The sequence below is a fragment of the Panthera tigris genome, chromosome B4 (genome assembly GCF_018350195.1).
Source record: "Panthera tigris isolate Pti1 chromosome B4, P.tigris_Pti1_mat1.1, whole genome shotgun sequence".
NCBI lineage: Eukaryota > Metazoa > Chordata > Mammalia > Carnivora > Felidae > Panthera > Panthera tigris.
In genome coordinates this window covers 22,261,957-22,281,841 of record NC_056666.1, presented here as the reverse complement: position 1 = coordinate 22,281,841, position 19,885 = coordinate 22,261,957, and the positions used below count along the sequence as shown (strand labels likewise).

Here is a 19,885-nt window from a genome sequence, read left to right as displayed (position 1 = left end):
CTGAGCATTACCCACTGTTCACAAGTCACCTCCACGCTTGCACACTGGTTGGAGCACACCCCTCGAACATCTCACATCAGGGGAAGGGCAGGAAGAGGAGAGGGCAGGCCTGATAAAACAAAGATACTGTGAGAGGAAGGCAAAAGGAGATTGGTGCAAAAGTCCAAAAACTACACAATTTTGCTGAAAAACCCACTGGGCCCCAGACCAGATTTTTTTTCCTCCAAGTCCCATCCCTATAGCTGATCCCAAGAGTTAACACCCATCCCTCTCGTGACGATGACTAACATGCTTCCTTGGCAGTCCACTGGTCTTTCAGTGGTTCCACGCTTATGGACAGATGACACAGGGTGCTTAGTGACTTGCTCAAGGTCTGGGCACAGGTAGGAGCTGAGTGAGGACATGGGGTGCTCATTGGGCGCATTTGCCCTCCCCACTACCCCAGCCACAGCCCTTTGTCCCTTCATCCTTCTCCAATCAGACCCCAAGTCATTCCCATTTTTCTTTCGAATATCTGATGTGCGTGTCATCCTTCAGTGCTGGCTGAGCTCCATGCCCAAAGCCTTATCACTGTGGCCCGGATGCTGCAACCATTTCCAGGCCAGGACCCAGGCTGTTCTCACGGTCCCTCCTACATAGCACCGAGCAGATAACCTTTCAACTTTGCTTCTATTCCACTTCTGAGCTCAAGACTACAAGGTTGCCCTGTGTCTGACAGTCCAAGCTTTCTGCTGACTTTCAAGGTCCAACACAACCTGGCCGTCCTCTGCCTGACTCCCCTGTCTTCCCCCTCTGCCGAATAACACCATCACCTCACTTAAACTGGCCTACCCATTGATTCACAGGGGAGCCACCTCTATTCTTGTCTCAACATTGTCTCTTCCTGTCCCCCTCCTCCTCTGTCACAATGCCTTCACGGCTGCATTCTATCCATTCAAATCATAATCCATTAATCTCCTTGCCACAGATATTTGCTGAATACCTACTATGCCCTGGGGATTGAGGAAATAGATAATTAGGACAAATCTGTCTCCAGGAGACTGCTATCATTCCAAGAGACACCATTCAAATGTCCATCTCTGTGTGAAATCCTCCCCCTCTGCTCTCCCACTGCTCTGAACTCCAGCAAGCTTTTGAAGTACATACTCCCATTCCCTGGCGTGTCTCACAGAAGAAGAGTTCCCAAAGCAATAATTCTGTGGTCAAACAGGCTTGGGAAACATGTTTCATTCTTCACCCACCTGTTCCCAAATATCCAAATGAGACGTAGAATGCCTTTTAGCATATTAAAAGATCGGACAGACCCTGCAGTGTAGAATTTCATTTAACTCTAGATAACCAAAAATATCCCCAAATTAGAGACTTTCTCTCCATTCCCCAAACAACTAGTAACAGCCTGGAGATCCAGGATTCAGCAGAGCATGTTTTTACAAAATGCTGATCTAGATCACTGCAATTTCTTTATTTCATTTATTCTTTATTTTTTTATAGTTTATTTATTCATTTTGAGAGAGAGTGAGCATGAGCGGGGGAGAGGCAAAGAGAAAGGGAGAGAGAGAGAATCCCAAGCAGGCTCCACGCTGTCAGCAGGGAGGCCGATGTGGGGCTCAGACTCACAAACCATGAAATCGTGACCTGAGCCGAAGTGACACATTCAACTAACTGAGCCACCCAGGTGCCCCTAGATCGCTGCAATGTAGAACACACACTGTTTTATGCTGCCCTAATGCATACTGCCCTCACCCCTCCAGGATAATGCTCTCCTGAATGCAAAGGGTTTTCACAGGCACTCAACACCTGCGATCTATTTGATAGGATGTATCATCTCATGTAATCCTCACCACTAAAGTATCGTCAGTCTCATTTCTGCGGTTAAGAAAAGCCTCAGGAAAACAGATGATTCACCTACGCTGCACAGCTCAGAGCATCCAGCATATAAAAAACTCAGTTATATCGGACCCCATAGTTATCACTCAACAGACGCGCCCCCGGCAGGGCAGGTACTGGCTACTCTACACATACTGCCTGATGTCGAGCTGACAGTGTAGGTCGATGAAAAACAACCATCTGATTGAATTAATCCAAGAAAACACCTGCAGGAAGGATGAATAAAGGCAAAGACGTAAGCCGGCTACGAGAAAGCAGAGGACAGTCTAAACGCCTGTGATATGAGTTCTGTATCAATCAGCTGGACTGAATCACATTGGTCTTTTCTGGATTCCTCAATACTGCAAATCTCCATCTGAGCTGGTGGCAGTTTTCTCTAGGTTTTGCCGATCACCACATCAGAGGCGTCTCCTGCCACCGCATAGCCACACTTGGGTTTCTGACTCCCCTTCACTTCCCACCTACTCCCCGACACTCCTTAGCAGGTTTTCCAGTGGAATCTTATTTTGATTTGCTTTCAGACCTCTTCTTAATATAACACTGTTCTCTTGCTCTTCCTTCCACTAATTAAAACGAAAGCTAATGCGGAGTTTGGTGGCACCCAATTAAACATGGATCAAAAGCCATGTGTTACGAATGATCCCCATTTAGGATTCTTTTCCTGTTTTCCTGTATCCTCTGTGATTAACGTCAACTTCCAATCAATTTTGCAAGTGAAAACGCAACTCCTTGAATTTAGTCTCTTTGATCGCTGAGTGCCCCCTCACCCTGCCCCCAGATGTCCTACTCTGTCATATTCCAAATCTTCAGAAATGCATTTCCATCTCCTTTAAGTCACAATTCAAAATATCAGTCCCCTGGGAAACATTTCCAGCGAGCTCCTTCAGCTGGTCCCTCAAGTAACATCATCATCTGTTTCGTAGTAGATTGCTCTTTCTGCTTATTTTTTTCCCATTGTTTTTCATCACGCCCAAATTTCGATGACTATTGTTTCTGATTGCATTCTGATTTCTCTTAGACATAGCCAAGATTTGGAATTTCTGAGGACAGTTTTTTTTATACTGATTCTTTCCCTCGTAATTATATCCTTTGTTCACAGGCTCCAGCATTTCATTACATCTCACTTCATTAAACGCTCCCATATATGCTAATATAAATTCTCTAAATGTAGCTTGTAATTTTATCATGACACCATGATCCTTCCATTTGGAGGTGTTGCTCTGGCAATAGTAACATCTCAACGTTTATGTTCCGTAGATACTTAAATCACTATTTATGTCACTGCTTCTTTGGTGCCAAATTCCTTGTCTTTCCAGAATTATTGAAGGCCAATCTAATAGGAGGCGGGCATTTCAGCCACTGTAAGATGACCACCAAACTGCATACTTACGACAATGGCCAAACCGGTACCCCCAGTCCAACCCTTCTCCATTTTCTCGACATTTTAGACTAATGTCTATTGGTTTTGCTGCGCATCAGAGAGATGGTGTGATCTGGAGGCAAGAAAGCAAGACCTGCCCCACAGCCAAATAATAGGATTCAGTACCGGTGACTTGCCCTGTCACTGTGAACAAGAGCTAAGTAAGCTGTGCCTCAGTTTCCCATTCTGTTAAGGAGAGTTCATAATATTGCCTACCACGCAGGGTTGTTGAGATGGTGAAATATACCAATATGGGCAAAGAGCAATAGTGTCATAATATTAACTGAGGCCAATAAGATGTTCTCCTTGCAGTCTTTTCCACTGTTTCACCACCATAAATGGTGGTCAAGAAAACAGTGTTAAAAAAATGCTGAACATTTAACTAACCTCCATGCTCACGTTCTCCATCTGGGTAAGGGCCTTCTTCCCCCATCCCACTGTGGCTTATTGTTAGTATTTGCTCCACATACCTTGTAGTAGATTTCTTTTATTTTTTTTTAATGTTTATTTATTTTTGAGAGAGAGAGACAGAGCATGAGTGGGGGAGGGGGAGAGAGAGAGGGAGACACAGAATCCAAACCAGGCTCCAGGCTCTGAGCTGTCAGCACAGAGCCTGACTCGGGGCTCAAACTCACGAGCCATGAGATCATGACCTGAGCCAAAGTGGGACGCTCAACCAACTGAGCCACTCAGGCACCCCTCTTGTATTAGATTTCTTAAGCGCCAAAATGCTGTTTCCTTTTCCCTTAAGGTTTAGGCAAGAAACTGGTCTGTAAATGCATATTTAGTCATTAGTTTTGAACAGCTCCCTGGTTCTTGCCACTAAACATGGCTGTTCTCCCATCATTTTCCTTTTTGGTTGAGAATAAATTAGTAGCTCTGAAGAATTTCTTAGCTGGGTTCTATTGCTTTAGTTTAATTTATAAACTTTTCATTTGTGTATTTATTTATTTATTTATGAAGCATACATAATTATTTAGAACCTGCCCCCTCTACAACTTTAGCCTTTTATCCACATCTTCACCAGGGCCCAAGGCTTCCACTAATGATGGAATGATGGTCTATGGTCTTAGTGTGCCTTTAGTTCCAATTAGATCACTTTCCAGGCTTCACTGACACACATATTCATGAATGTAGATGCATATTTGAGAAATTCTAACACTTCACATATATGGATTGATTAGGATTAGAACAGACGTGATAGGAAAAGAACAAATGTGATAGGGAAAAAAAAATCTGATTGGGGCACTGACTGGCTTAGTCCATAGACCATGTGATTCTTGATCTCGGGGTTGTGAATTCAAGCCCCAGGTTGGGGGTAGAATTACTTAAAATCTTAGGGGCGCCTGGGTGGCTCAGTCGGTTGAGCGTCCAACGTCGGCTCGGGTCATGATCTCATGGCTCGTGAGTTCGAGATTTCATGATCTCAGATTTCAGTTTGTGAGTTAGAGCCCCCCGTCGGGCTCCGTGCTGAGAGCTCAGAGCCTGTAGCCTGCTTCATATTCGGTGTCTCCCTCTCTCTCTGTCCCTCCCCGACTCGCACTCTTTCTCTCAAAAATAAATAAACATTAATAAAAAAATTTAAAAAAAAGAATTACTTAACATCTTTAAAAAAAAAAAAAAGGAAAATAAACCATCTGATTAATTTGGAGTTTTCACACATGACGTAGGGACGACATCAATTTCCCAAGGTATACAATGATACCCTGAGATCTACTGCATGAGGAATAATCCAGTGTGATTGAAATTCTGCCATAATATAATTAAGTTTATAAAAAAAAGTCAAAGATGCCACTACATAAAGGTGTAAATATATGTTAATATATTTATATTACATTTAAATGTGATTAATGCCATTGTACAGATAAGTATAAAGTTCTATGTATGGATGTGCGATGTGCTGATGAAACCCTAAATGTTTATTTAGCATGAGCAGGGACTGGAGCAGAGAGAGAGGGAGACACAGAATCCGAAGCAGGCTCCAGGCTCCAAGCTGTCAGCACAGAGCCAGATGCAGAGCTTGAACCTACGAACCATGAGATCACGACCTGAGCTAAAGTCAGATACTTAACCAACTAAGCCACCGAGGCGCCCCACTCACTTTTCAGTGTGTGGCATTCAATGTCTGTGGGTCACATAGCGAAGCCCTTTAAATCACAGGCTTTCTGTGATTAGATGAGTTGTGATCTCCTCCCCTCTATTAACCCTGCTTTGCATTCAAAAAGCTTCCCCTGTGGAAGGTGACGTCCAGATCATACAAATTATTGGTAGCAAACAATACCCGCGTACACAGGTGTAGAAAGCGGAAGCAGAGTTGACAGAGGGAGGTTTGCTACCAACAATCTGCACACTCATTCATTCATTCAACAAAAACCGATCATGCTTAAGTTAGGTTCCATACTCCCTTAAATGGTGACTTTACAAAGGTATTTAAGACAAGGTTCTTGTCCTCCAAAATATTCTACGTGGGAGAAAGAAACACAAAGAGAAGTACAATAAAGGCATGATTAGATACTACAATATAGGTACTGCAAGACGTTACGACCAACTCAGAAGGTGCAACATTTGGGCTGGGTCATGAAGGATCGGTATCTGTGCACGAATGCCGTATTTCTTTTATTGACTTGATGGCAGGGATCACGCCTCATCACAGCACCTTTACCACGGCAGATGCCAAATAAATACATATGGGATGAATAAGTGAAAGAAATCCAAATTTTAAGCTTTTGATGAAGGAAAAATCGAAATAAGTTTCGGAATTATAATAAAATTATGCTCTGACGATGGAAAAAATAATCTTCGGGTACTCAAATATGCGTGGGCAGAAAAGAAAACTGCCTTTGAATACTAATCTGAAAATAAGAACCACTGAGACTCTTCTTTTGGATACCATAGACCAGAAGACTGTAATGCCACAAGCTGCCATTGAAACAGGAGGAAGATCCACGGCTTTCTGAGGCTGTTTTTCAGTACTCTGAGATACTGAGATTATTGTCCTTTGACAAATGGGGGAACTGAGACAGAGAAGGATGAAGTCATTAGCTCCAATCCTGCAATTAGCACATGGAGGAGGCTGGATTCCGACCCAGCCCTGCCTTGTCCCAGAACCACACCCTTAGCTGCCAGGTGATGTAGCTTCACCCCCTGACTGGCCCACACAAGTAACCTTTACTACATAAACACTATGCAGCATTAATGGCCATCTGCTATCTTTGAAGACAGGTAGGAAGGAGGTTGCTCCTCAACATGGCTGTTCCCCCATCAGGAGACCTCTGTTCAAATAATTTAGACTGAAGAAAATTCTTGATTGACTTATTTTCAAAGGCCCAAATTGAAGTTTTCAACCATAAGCCTTCCAGCGTCTGGACTCAGATTCTGAAATGTAAGGTAGGCTCTAATTCTCCTTATGTTTAATACCAAGGAACTGGAACCTACATGCCCTTGGTACCCAGATATTTCAGGTAAGACGCTGGCTGCCGCAGTTACCATCTTCCTCTCAAACTCCCCCCAGTGTCACTCTGTTCATGAAGGCCGCTTCTCTGGGAGGCAGCCAGGCAAACAGCCACCAGAAGGATACGTGGTACTGAGAAGCTCAATATTAGATAAGTGGTCAGACTTGTTTATTTGAATTCCTCCGTATGGCTGGTCATCTGATCTTCCTGCAAAGGAAGCCTGGAATAATCCACTTTAAGGTCGGGGAGGAACAAAGGGCATCGTGGAGAAGAAGACAGGAAAGAGGAACCACGCAGCAGGTGAAAAAGAATAGAAAAGCCAGAGGATGAAGTACTGTCCATAGGAATTTCCTAAACCGTTACCTGAGCTTACCTCTGATTAGGGTTCATTGGCGACACTACAATGGAATGAAAAAATATATACACAGATCCATGCATCAGACTCTATCCCTCTCTGGATGGTCAGCTTGGAATACACAAGAATTCATCCTGAGTTACCCAGTAAAGGGACAGCTGACCAGCCATGGCCAGACTACACCTGTGGCAGACATGCATGGGATAGGAGATCAGAGGTTGGGGCCACTAAGCCACAGTCATTATTCCCTGTCATCTGATACCATGCACCCTTCAGGTTATATTTAGGCTCCCCATGTGAGAGTTTTAGCCAGTTACTATCATCATAGCAGTAGCAATAGTTATGAGATGATAAATAATAACAGTAATGATAACAATTGAAATATTTTTAGCATGGAAAATATACCATTTTGAAATACTAATTTCTCAGCAAGATGAATACATTTCTAACTTAAAAAAATACATTCCACCTTCCTCATTCAACACATAATCAATTTCCTAACCTCCTTCACCGTGACCACTGGCCCCATAGTCTCTCTCTCTCTCTCTCTCTCTCTCTCTCTCTCTCTCTCTCTCACACACACACACACACACACACACACACACACACGCACACACACACAACCTCACCCTATCCCTTACACTTCATGTACAGACTGGTGGAGAGGAAAAAAAATTTCCTCTACCCTTTTAGGTTTTTTGACCGGTATATTGACATAAAAGAGATTAACGAAGAAAAACAAATTTAATTATGTATGTATGGGAGCCCCATAAGAATATGAGACCCAAGGACATGTTGGGTCAGTTGAGGCTTATATGCTATCCTGACCTAGGGAATGGGATAGGGGCTTAGTGCTTCAAAGGGGAGGAGGGTGATTCACAGGACAACAAGGAGAGATGATGCATAATTAGATGTTCGCCCTGCCATACAGATAAGTATTCCAGAGAAAAAGTAATCTCTGGTAATAGCTCTTTCTCTGAGCCAGGACCAGTATCCAAATTATTTTAGGCCATAACAACTTGACCTTGTTTATTATGCTTTTCTTGGTAACTTCCCATAATTGACTCCCTACTCCTAACATCTTCTTTTGTCTTTAGCTGAACATGATATTTAAGGTGATGGCTTTGGCCATTTTAGGGAGTTACTCAGAGTTCCTGGGTCTCTCCCATGTATACACAGGAAGCATACACATCATTAAGCTTTTGTTTGTTTTTCTTCTGTTAATCTGTCTTATATCAATTTAATTATTAGTTAGTCAAAAACCTAGACAGGTAGAAGGAATTTGTCGTTTTTTTTCCTCACCACACTACATGCTCCATAGGCAATGATCAACTTAAAGAACAGTGAAATAAACAAGGGTTCTGAGCTCAGACTTAACCAGATTCAAATTCCAACTTTCCCTTAGCAAATTGTGTGACTGTAACTATTCTGAGTTTGAGTGTCCTCAATCTGAACCACTTTGGATAAAGTACGGTGCCTCACAAACATGTGACACGTTACTTATATGGAGAGTGACCCTACTATCGACTAAAAATTAGGGAAATTTTTTACATGTCAATTGCACCTCAAGAAAACTGTAGGAAATAAATTTTAAATAAGTAAGTAAAGGGGCACCTGGGTGGCTCAGTCAGTTAAGCATCCAACTGTTGATTTCAGCTCGGGTCCTGATCCCATGGTTCATGGGATGGAACCCTGCATCGGGATTTGTGCTGACAGAGCAAAGCCTGCTTGGGATTCTCTCTCTCCCTCTCTCTCTGCCCCTTCCCTACTAACTGTCTCTATCAAAATAAATAAACAAATTTTAAAATAAGTAAATAAATAAATAAATAGGGGGTACTTTCTATATATGCTTGAAATGAAAGTTGTCATCCTTTTCTTAACTACTAAAGAATTTATCTACATCAACCAGGCCTCCTGTTTCTTCTCTCCTCTTCTGGGTCTGCCACCTTTTGGCAACGTGAGCAAAAAGCAAACATACAGCCTATACACTCATTTCATATTTTTAGGTACTTTAATAAAGATTTCGGAGAAACCAGGGTTGAATTTAAACCGACAAATCGATGGGGCGCCTGGGTGGCTCAGTCGGTTAAGCCTCCAACTTCAGCTCGGGTCATGATCTCGCAGTTCTTGGGTTCAAGCCCCGCGTCGGGCTCTGTGCTGACACCTTGGGGCTGGAGCCTGGAGCCTGCTTTGGATTCTGTGTCTCCCTCTCTCTCTGCCCCTCCCCTGTTCACACTCTGTCTCTGTCTTAAAAATAAATAAACATTAAAAAAGATTTTTTTTATTTTTTATTTTTTTTAATTTTTTTAACGTTTATTTATTTTTGAGACAGAGAGAGACAGAGCATGAACGGGGGAGGGTCAGAGAGAGAGGGAGACACAGAATCAGAAACAGGCTCCAGGCTCTGAGCAGTCAGCACAGAGCCCGACGCGGGGCTCGAACTCACGGACAGTGAGATGGTGACCTGAGCCGAAGTCGGACGCTTAACCGACTGAGCCACCCAGGCGCCCCAAAAAAATTTTTTTAAATAAATAAACCGACAAATCGAGAGTGAGGATGAAGTACAGGTTCAAATGGTTCAGGCGAATGCCAATTTCCATTTCCACAGAAGATAGAAAGCTGAGTTAGTCAGACATCACTTTGGTAACCGGTTAACTGGCAGGACCGCCGACTTAACAAGCTAAATGGGTCTCTCTCTCTGGAGTGTGGAAATCAATAACAACCTGTCCTCTACCCCGACCACGTGTGTCGCAGTGGCCCTGCTTCCTTTACTATGTTCTGCATCCTCAAAGGTCAATCTGATCACATGCCTGTGGGGCCTTCGGGGGACCCCCCCCCCAAAACTTTGTGGCCTGCCAAAAAGTCATTGCATACAGCCAAGAAACAACAACATCCCAAGGCACAAATGGGTGCTGTCTGTGTAGCTGTCAAGATAACCTGAAAAAACAGGTAGCTGATGACAGCAGAAAGCCAAGAATGCGAAAGGTAAACATCTGTGATTAAAAGGAAAAAAAAAACAGAGAATAGAAACAAAGCCCTAATGTCAGCTTGCTAAGGAAAAGGGGTTCATCACAATCTATCCCTCTGTGCTCTCCTTTACCCTGAAAATGTATTTATGTCTGTCTGTCTGTCTATACGTATGTATGTAAGTATGTATGTACATACATATGTATGTATATATGTCTTCATTCATTCATTCATTCATTCATTCACCGTGCTAAGCACTTAAGTGCTATCTGGGTGCACAGTAATGGATCCTGGGCTTGGCTAGTAAAGTAAGACCCCCTCACCGCCTGCAGTTTAGATGTATTTGTGGTTGAACATCGGGACACATTTGGGGGGGACTGCCTCCTCTCTGGGTCTCCCCTCTCTGACACGCTGATAAAGACAACTGAGGCTTCAGGTCAAACCTTTCCCGTAAGCTGCCTCCGTCTCGCAAACCCACAAAGAGATCTGGAACAACCCAAAGGTGGGCACGATCCACTCATCCGTTTTGTCCCCTTTGACCTGCCACTTTGCTCTCCCTCACGTTCATCGCAGAACGAGCTCTGCTCATCTCGAACGGCAACATGGTCGTACCTGGTCTCTCAGCCTCTCTTGGTGGCCCATGATCGCAGTGGCATGATGGGGGTACTTCTGCTTCAGATGTTCCAGGAAAGCTTCTCTCTTCCTGTCCATCTCAGATGTTTGCATTCCCAGTATTTCTCTGGAACTGCGGGGTCCACCTAGAGTGTGTCTCCTTGGGATATTGCGGGAAGACTTGGAAACTGAAACGCGACTGTTCCCATTAGAAAGGCGTTCCTTGGTTCTGCGACATTCTGCATCTTCTAATGACGTGACTTGTAGATTGCTTTTTCCTTGTTCTGAAAGACAAAAAAAAAAAAAAACACAGTTTGCAATGAAAGATTTTACTAGAAATGTCATTTACAGAACACTAAGAGGGTTTCTGTTAATATGTAACCATAACCTGGCAGGTTATTTGTTTTTTAGGCAAGACGGGAACCAAATCAACAAAGGAAATGAGAAAAATTGCACTAACGCAAAAAGTTGTAGAGAGAAAGGTGGTCGTTTCCGACTCTTTTCCTGAGATTATTCAGAAGGAGAACACTTGGTCAGACAAGTTTGCAGGCAACTGGGTTACCCCTTACCTTCAACTGTAATTATAGAAAAGTTAGTTCCAGTGATTCTGATTATTGTTTTTGTTTTAATTGCAACCCCATGCTGGTAACAGGACTTTTATAGTTTCATAATCTGACGGTGGTTTCGGAGACACTTATTTCATCCCCAAGACCAGAAATAGGCATTATAATCACAGACATATGAACCCCCTGAAAACTCCAGCCCCCCTCCATTAGCATAAACCAAGCAAACATTAGAATTTTATTAGGTCAATATTACTATTAGGTAAGAATGGAGAGAATGTAAAGGCTTGGACACATTTTGCCTGAAGTGGACTTTAAAACACACAGTGAAAAGGACAGAGATATGGTACATGTTGATGGCCTTGACCTAGACCCTTGGCCTTGACCTTGTCTCGGACACGGCCTTTCCAGGCCAAGTTGATGTCCACCTAGAAGGGAGCAAAGGAGGCAGGCGATGACAGTGGATAGGGAATCTCTGCTCATTCTCAATGGTTGGCAAGTAGGGCGTCAGGTCTGCATCTTCTAGCTGACTGAAAAAGGAGAATTACTTCTTAAAAAACAAAACTAGAAAGGGAGAGTTACGAACATTCAAAAGCACTTCAGACTCTCTTCAGCAGGAGCAGTACTTACACACCACACAGATGCAGGCAGGATAAGGTACTCCTGATCCGTGAACCCTGGGCTCTCAGGCGTCCTGCCTTTAACCTCACACCCAGACCATACAATATGATCTCTAAACCTCACCATCTTCATTCATTAAATGAGGATGGCTGGACCAGTATTAGATGTGCAGCGTCTTCTAGCTCTAGATCCTTTAAAACCCAGTCTCAATGAGTTTTTAAAGAAGTTTCCGGTAAAAGCTCATTTGCTAATTATTTACCTTTAAAAGTTCTGTGCAGAAAAAAAGATCCACTATTTGAAAGTTCTAGACTTGAGTCTCAGAGAGACAAACGAAACTTCACACCAGTGATACCCAGAGCATCCAGTTTATACACACACCAGCTCATCTAAAGGCCATGCCCCCAGTGCATTTCCCTCGTTGTCTAGAAACGCCTCTGTAGACAACCCCAGGTCTGACGCCCTTGGGTTAGGCATAGTGAACATTTTCAACTCAGGCTGGTTTTCCTATTCTGGTTTTCCATCCGGAGGATGGTGTTCTGGGAACAATTCTTCTTGTTTACCCTTCACTTCTCATTACATTGCTAATTATAGCATCTCCATCAGACACCGATGAGGAAAGGGAGGAAAAAAATAGCCAAATTAGTTAATTCTCCTACTCTTCATTAGTTTCAGCAGTAAATTTAGAAGGGGAAGAAGACTGAACTGTTGATTAAAAAGATATTGAGAGATTAACTGTATCATTTATTTAGGCTCCTTTCTCATTACATGGACCCACATGACGGCTGCCTTTTTTGTGGTGTCTTCTTTAATAAAACAGAAGTAACAGGATCCACTGAATAAAGCGAGTTGCAAAAAATGCCATATGTCAGGTTGGTAAATACGTGTGCAATCTGGTTTCGCTTTAGCTTTCGGAGTGCGTGTGTGTGCACATGAGTTTTACATTGGCCAAAAACTTGTTGTATACTTCATATAACACTATTGACTTTTACACAGTATTTTTAACGATTACTTTTGACATCATTAACATATTTTAAAAAATGATCCTGGGCAGCTAGATTAATTGGCGGGATTGAATCTTCGGGAAGGGGACTTCTTCACATGGGCAAACACACAGACACCCATATGGATAAATGTTCAGGCACCTTCAGCCACCAACAGCAGCAGAAAGTTCCATCTGCCTTCCTCTGCCACACAGACTCACAAGAACTATTTTGTCTCATCGAAGGATCCTCAGACTAGGTCAAGACAGCCAGAACGGTAGCCCCTTGGAGACTGAGAACAGTTTTCCGCTTTCTTCCTTCAGATAAATTCGGAAAGGAGCGGGGGAGGGGAGGAGTGGTGGTCTTTGCAGCCAATCTCCTGTCACCATTTACCTCTGGGAAGCCCCAACTTGCTGACTCTCAACCCCTGCCGTTTTCTAACACTTTGCACCGGAAGGTCACGTCAGCCTTATGTTACTTTCCCATTTTTTCTTTTTTGTGCATTCTTCTAAAATGTCTCCAGTTGTTTAACGAGGTTGAATGTGACTTGGAGGAAGGCAGCAAAAGCACTGATGCCCAAATGCGCCAACGGCCAGAGGCACAGTCCTTTGGCAGACGCCCAATTGAGGGCGGAGCTCACTCCTTCCCGTGGCTCCCCTTCTTGCCCTTCACCCCACTCCGCTATCGGCCCGGTCTGTCTCCCGTCCCACCACCAGGCACCTGCTCACGGGCACCAACAACACCCCAACCCTACTGTCCACACAAAGCCACTTGAACATGCGTCCCGGTCACCTGAGCCCTTTCCTCAGGGAGGCTCAGTTCTTGGGGGCTGTCAGTTCCCGGGCCTGAGGGAGAACTGACAACTCTACCACTCCAGTCATTTGGGGACACCGTGACCCTTCAGCTGGGGAGAAAAACTAAGCAGGGCAAAACAAGAGGCGACCGGGCAAAGGACAGGTAGTCACAATTCCACAGCCGTGGAGTCAGAGATCTGAGTCCCACCCCTTCTTCATTATCCACAAAGCCATCCACACAGAAATCCAGTTCTATTTCTTGTCTGGAATGCACTCCGGTGCTAACATTGAAGTATGGGTGTGTCCAGCCACTTGCTATTCTGGGAATCCGTGTCAAACAAACAACGATGCTGTAGCGTGAAGGCAAGGCTTCCAGTTTCCCCTTCCTGCTGCTCCCAGCCTCCGCACGGCCCCGGGAAACTGCTCTTCCTAGCCCACTCCAAGCAGGGCACAGAGCAGAACAGGAGCGTCGAGCAGAGAACAGCCCCTCCAGCATTCCCGGGAGCAGAAGCAGGGATGAGGAGGGCGGCAGTGCCAGAGAGAGAGAGAGAGACTCTGCTGAGACGCAGCAGGTTATCCTGCGGGCAGGAGCCCTCGGGAGCTGAAGGCTGGCCTCTGGGCCACAGCTCAGGTGGCCTCAGCCAAGTCAGCTGACTTCACAGCAAGAGATTTGAGACCTCGCATCCTTCAGACATTCCACGCCTGCCTTCCACCTGCGAGCCAGCGACAAGACTTCCCTGAGATTTTATTCCCGAGTTCAGATTCGGTAGGCCACAGCCTCTTTGAGAGGGAGTCCCTCCCTTCTTTGTAGTGGCTTCCGGTTCACTATCTCCAAGATGGAGCTTTGCAATGGTGCCAGGATCCTCTCTTGTCATAGGAACACCGTGGGGAGTTGCTGTTTCCTCTGGCTGTACAACCTCTCCGGGCCTTCTGTGGCAGCGACAGGATTTTGCCCGTCCGTGTCTTCAAACCATAACGTTCTCCTGCTGCACACACAGAAAGGCTGCGTTTTCCAGCCTTCATCTAGCTGGGGCCTGGTCCTAATTCCTCCGGTCAATGCAGTGTGGGTGGCCAGAGGTGATGTGGGCCACCTTCAGCCCTGGCCCCCAGCCTTGCTGAATGATCTTCCGTGCTCCTTCTCTTTGATCTTGGGCTAGCTGCCAGTCAAAGCTCCAGAGGAAGCCGTCAAGGCCTTGGCGAATGGCGGCAGGCTACACAGAAGGGGCCTAGGTCCCAGAGCCGGCCTGAAGGTGGGCCCTCAGGAGATCCACCTGGCCGGGAATATCCACATTCCACTGTGTTCAAAACATTAACGTTGGTTGTGCTAAACCACAGAGATTACAGGGTTGTTACAGCAATTCGCCTATCTGACTAATACACATCCCATATTCTGTTGGGGGCCCACGGGATTTCTTGCCTTCCTAGTTCTCTTGTTAATATCATACAGATCACCACCATATACGAACTGGCATAGAAACTACAGCCGAAATCAGACCATTATATATATTCACCTAAAAACCCTTAAAAATTAAATACGGGATAAATAAGATTTCTGGGATAGACAGAATAGGAACAGCCCTTCTGCTCCCCGGAAAAACATTCTCGGCTCAGGTGTTGGTTAGATGATTCATTCATTCTCGAAAATATCTATTGAGTGCCTACTCCGTACATTGAAAGGAGTTAGGAAATACAGTGAAGTTGTGATCGAGAGAGACATAATCCCCTTCCCTTACAGAGGATCCACATTATAATGAGGGAAGCAGACAAACAATACGTCATATAAATGTCACGTAGTGATAAGTGCTCTTTAGGATAAAACAGGTCAGGGGCAGAGACTGATGGGGCAATTTTAGAGTTCTGTGCAAAGACTTGAGTATCTGGGACTCCCCAAGCTTGCGCTCTGTGGCCAGGGCCATTTTTTGCAAGTTCAAGGTGTACAATGTGTTGGTTTGATACATTTACATATTGCAAAAAATGATTACCAGCAGAGCAAATACTATCTCGAAACACTGGTGGATCAGGGGTTGGCGGAGGCGAGCAGACGGGCTGATAACACTTTACCTGCCCAGGGGTTTCAAGAGCTTAGGGGCCTGAGCAAAACCAGACACTTCAGGGCCACTGTGGGCAGATAGAGGCGGCCCGAGGAACCTCCCCCAGGATCGCTCCAAGGAGCCCATGGGCTTTAAAGGGAGTGTGATAGTCTTAGACTACAGGTTAGCCAATAACTACGGAGCGCACACAGGGCACCTCGCAATATACTTTCACGCTGTTGTTTTCCTAGTAAGCTGCCTACTCAGCCACGGAAACCTCACTGATTAGAGCCATTCTTGGGGCGACCATCTGCCCCAATTTGCCAAAACACTTGTGGGTTACAACTGCCATCCCAGCAAAATTATTCATAGGGTTCCTTTTCACTCTCCAAAGTGTCTCAGTCCGGACAATAAGTTACATGATCACCCAGGGGATCCTTATCTACAGTAGATTGGTAAACGCCAAGCCCGGCGGTGGAATAATTAGCCTTTGGTTCAAGAAATATTTATTGAGTGTTTTCTACGTGCCCGGTGTTCTGTTAGTGCAGGAAATGCAAAGATGAGGAAGACCTGGTCTGCCCTGGAATATCACGCTCTTATTGGGTGCAACCATCAAGAATGCCGGGCTAGAAATGGACACGGTGTATTACGGATGACGTGAACAGAGGCCTGGCTTCCCTGTGTGGTCCTCGTGCTGACCAAAGAACTGAAACTGATGCCATCCTCCTTCGCTGCATCGCTTTACCCAGAATTCAACGGGACCCTACACATCCAATCTGAATGCTTCTCACCCTTACGATCTCTCCAGCCACCCCTCCCAATCTCTCTGACTTCTAGATACTCAAGTGTCCCAGGGTGTACTGGGGACCTGTCCTCCTGCACACAGACCCAGTCCTAGCAGATCTGACATTGACCCCCACCCGTCCTCCTCAATTCGAGTGGAGAATATCCATGCTGCAATCAGCATCTCCGCTTGGATGCCTGATATAAACCTCTGGATCCTAACCTATCCAAAGGACTTCCTATTTTCCCCTCCACTTGCAAACTATACACACCCTCTCCTCCTCAACTCCACTCAAATGCTTTCCCTTTTGAGTAAATGGCAACTCCATTCCTCCAGCTAGGCAGGCCAACATTTCTGAAATCATCTCTGTTCTCCTTTTCTCTTATATCCCACATCCAATCCCTCAGCAAATTCTTTTGCCTTAACTTTCAGTATACATCTGGAAGTGTCTCATCACCTGTTCTACCACCTGCTGGTCCAACCTCGTCCCTGGTTTACCAGGCAGAAGCCTCCAAAATGGCCTCCCTGCCCTTCCCCTACCCCCCATGTGGGTTATTCTCGGCATAGCACCCAATATTTCTCTTTTATAAGACAAGTCAGACCTGCTAGCCTCTCCCCAGCTCTTTTGAAATAATCAAATCTCTGCCACAGTCTCACAGCCCTATGTGATTTGGCTTGGATTACCTCTTACCCTCTTTTCTCCCAGCTTTCTCCCATGTCCTTGCCGTTCTTTGAACATGTTCCTGCTATTCCCTCCCTCACCTCTTTCAGATGTTTATTCAGATATACACCAGTGAGGGTCTCCCTGATAACCCTATCTACAGTTTCACCCCGCAACCCATGTACTTCCTGTTCCCTTTCCCTGCCTACAGTCTTATTTCTACTTAATAGAGTTACTAGATAAAATATAAAATGCCCAACTAAAATGAAATTTCAAGTAAATAATGAATAATTTCAGCATAAGTATGTCCCAAATAGTGCACGGGATATACTCATACAAAAATAATTATCTGTTGCTCATCTGAAACTCAAACTTAACTGGGTATTTAACTCAAATACAGGGTATTTTTACTCGCTAAACCTGGGAACGCTGGCATCTAACATGCTATGTATTTTATGTATCTGTTCATTGTCTCTCTTTACCACCTCCTTCCTTCCAAACATGGCTCTTAGAACAGAAGTTCAGTGAGGGCAAGTATTTTTCATCTACTTTGTTCACTGTTTCTCCCACTGAATGAATGGGTAAATGAATAAAGTGATTACATTCCCTCAGCCTGACTTTCCCCAGCCTCTGAAGCATCTTTGAATTGCTGTGTTTGTTTGAAAGTTATTTCTTAAATTGGTCCCATTCTAATTGCCCCTGTAGATTCTGGGTCATTTATGTCAACAGATGGAATCCTTGCTGTGGGATCCTGCCCTACCAGATAAGGGGGGAGGGGAGGGATGGCAGCCTTATCTCCCACTGGACCCCACTGACCAGGCGCCCGCACGGAGAGTGCTCTGTTTTAGAAACACAAACACAGACACCTAGACGAAGACTGTAGGACTGGGGGATCCTCCAGGGTTTTCTAAGCTTCAGGTTTCCTGCATTTCACAGGACAGGGGTAAGGTGGGGAGGGGGGGGTGTTTTAATTGCAGTGCTTGTGCCTAGCTTAGTTTTGCATTTTCAATGTGGATGAGTCATTTGTTACTTCCCTTTCGCCTTTTTAAAGCACACACACCTTTTCCCCTGTGCATAATCCCTACTCCCACGCAGAGCACTGTAGACCCGCAAGGCTTCTTTTAGTTCCTAACTGGCCTCCAGATGAACCTGGGGTAGGGTGGGCGGGGATGGTTTCGGATTGTGCGGGTTTATGAACACGCTGCCTATATGATACCATATGATAGGCTCTATAGGCTCTGGCATCACAGACGTCAGAAACTGGAAAGCAGAGAAGTCCTTTCTCTACCCAGCCTCGCTGTGAAATTTCTTTGGAACAACATAAGCTTCTGGAAATTCCCTACGGAAAAGACAAGTCTATTACAGACACAATTAAAGGAAAACTGCCTGGAGAAAATTTACCAAAATTCTCTAACAACTCCCAACTTTTGAATAGAGAGATTCACAGAGTCCCATCCATCATCCATATAGAGGTACAAGTGCTCCCCTACTGCTCTGATCTGTAAAATAAAACATCCCTAAACTCTGTAATTTAACTCTAAAATTCCGCAAAACTTGCATCCAGTGTGCATTTGCCTCATGGGATCCCCCAACCAATGAATGGAAATGCTGCCCTCCCAGAGATAGCCTCCCAGAAACAGCTCCTTTCTCCCACGGCTGGAGCAGTGAGTATTAAAAGCTGCTTTTAGCGATATATTTTGTCATTGCCTAGAGATACAACACATACTGAATGCTTACTGTCCCACAAACGCGGTATCCCCAAGCCACTTCTTTTGCTGCTGACGAAAACCCTGCCAGAGATCAAGTCAGACCCAAGAAATCACAGCTCTCCACTCAGTTTTGAAAACGCACCACCCCAAGAAAAGCGCGTTTTCTTTGCCCTGCGCCCCGTCTCGGGATTATAAAAAGCAGCCCGCGGCGAGGAACACGCTTAACTGTAACTCCATCTTTGAATGAGTCTGTTACTTACCCTGCTTCTGCCCGCTGTCTGCTGAGTAAGGAAGGCACGGCTCACATTTCTGGCTTTCATTTTCTTCCATTGTCCCTGCCTACGGCACAAGCTCCTTGCTGCTCTTTAAACTTCAGAGCGCAGTTCTGAAAGCTCCCAGAAAGCGCCTGGAAGGGGGCCCTGGGCGGGGGGAGGGGACCGTGCGAAACCCCACCCCAAACTATTCTCCACTCCGGTGCAAAGTCTCTCTCGCCGGAGAAAACTGCATTCCAGCGTCGGGCCGCCCCCGTCCCTCTGTGCCTGCGGCCCCGCGTCCGTCCGTCCGTCAGTCCGCCAGCCCGACTGGTCCCGGAGGAAGGGGGGAGGGGGGAGAGCCTGTGCCCCGGAGCCGCCCGCCGCCCCTGGCCGGGGCGAGCCCTGCGCGGCGCGCGTGGGAGGCCCCAACAGGTGATGGGCTGTCCGACCAGGACCCGGACTGCCTGGTTTGCACCGCTGCGAACTGCCGAGATCCCGCAGCCGGGGAAGGAAAACATTTCACATAGGATCGCCGGCGAGAACTGGGTTCTCCGTTCCCTGGGTTCTTGAATCTCAGACACAGAAGGAGCCTCCCAAGTAGGCTGCTGTACATATTAATACACAGCCAACTGCAGAACATCCCAAATTTGAGTGAAATCTCTTTATAAAAAAGAAAGAAAGACAGAAAGCAAGCCTTTATGCTGAATGTTGTTAGGTAAACACTTTCTGGCAATAACTGTTTAGAACCTGATTAACACAAAGAAGTTGTTTACTTTTCGCACAGTCAGTATCAATC

The 19,885-nt window shown here is 45.4% G+C and overlaps 1 protein-coding gene across 10 annotated transcripts in view; it reads right to left on the bottom strand.

Moving 5' to 3' along the window:
* KIAA1217 (KIAA1217 ortholog) overlaps positions 1 to 19,381 on the bottom strand; it is a 300,868-nt gene extending 281,487 nt beyond the window's left edge. For 9 of the 10 annotated variants that reach the window (XM_015537196.2, XM_015537200.2, XM_042991231.1 and 6 more), the window contains exons 1-2: positions 19,096 to 19,381; positions 10,694 to 10,977 (exon numbers count right to left, since the gene is read on the bottom strand). In XM_015537196.2, coding sequence (XP_015392682.2) covers positions 10,694 to 10,977; positions 19,096 to 19,165 — 354 coding nt within the window. In that variant the 5' untranslated portion in view covers positions 19,166 to 19,381. Of the gene's footprint in view, positions 1 to 10,693; positions 10,978 to 11,262; positions 11,322 to 19,095 lie in introns of those variants that run through there. The other variant, XM_042991235.1, reaches the window with a different exon arrangement.
* Between the last annotated feature and the right edge of the window lie 504 nt (positions 19,382 to 19,885).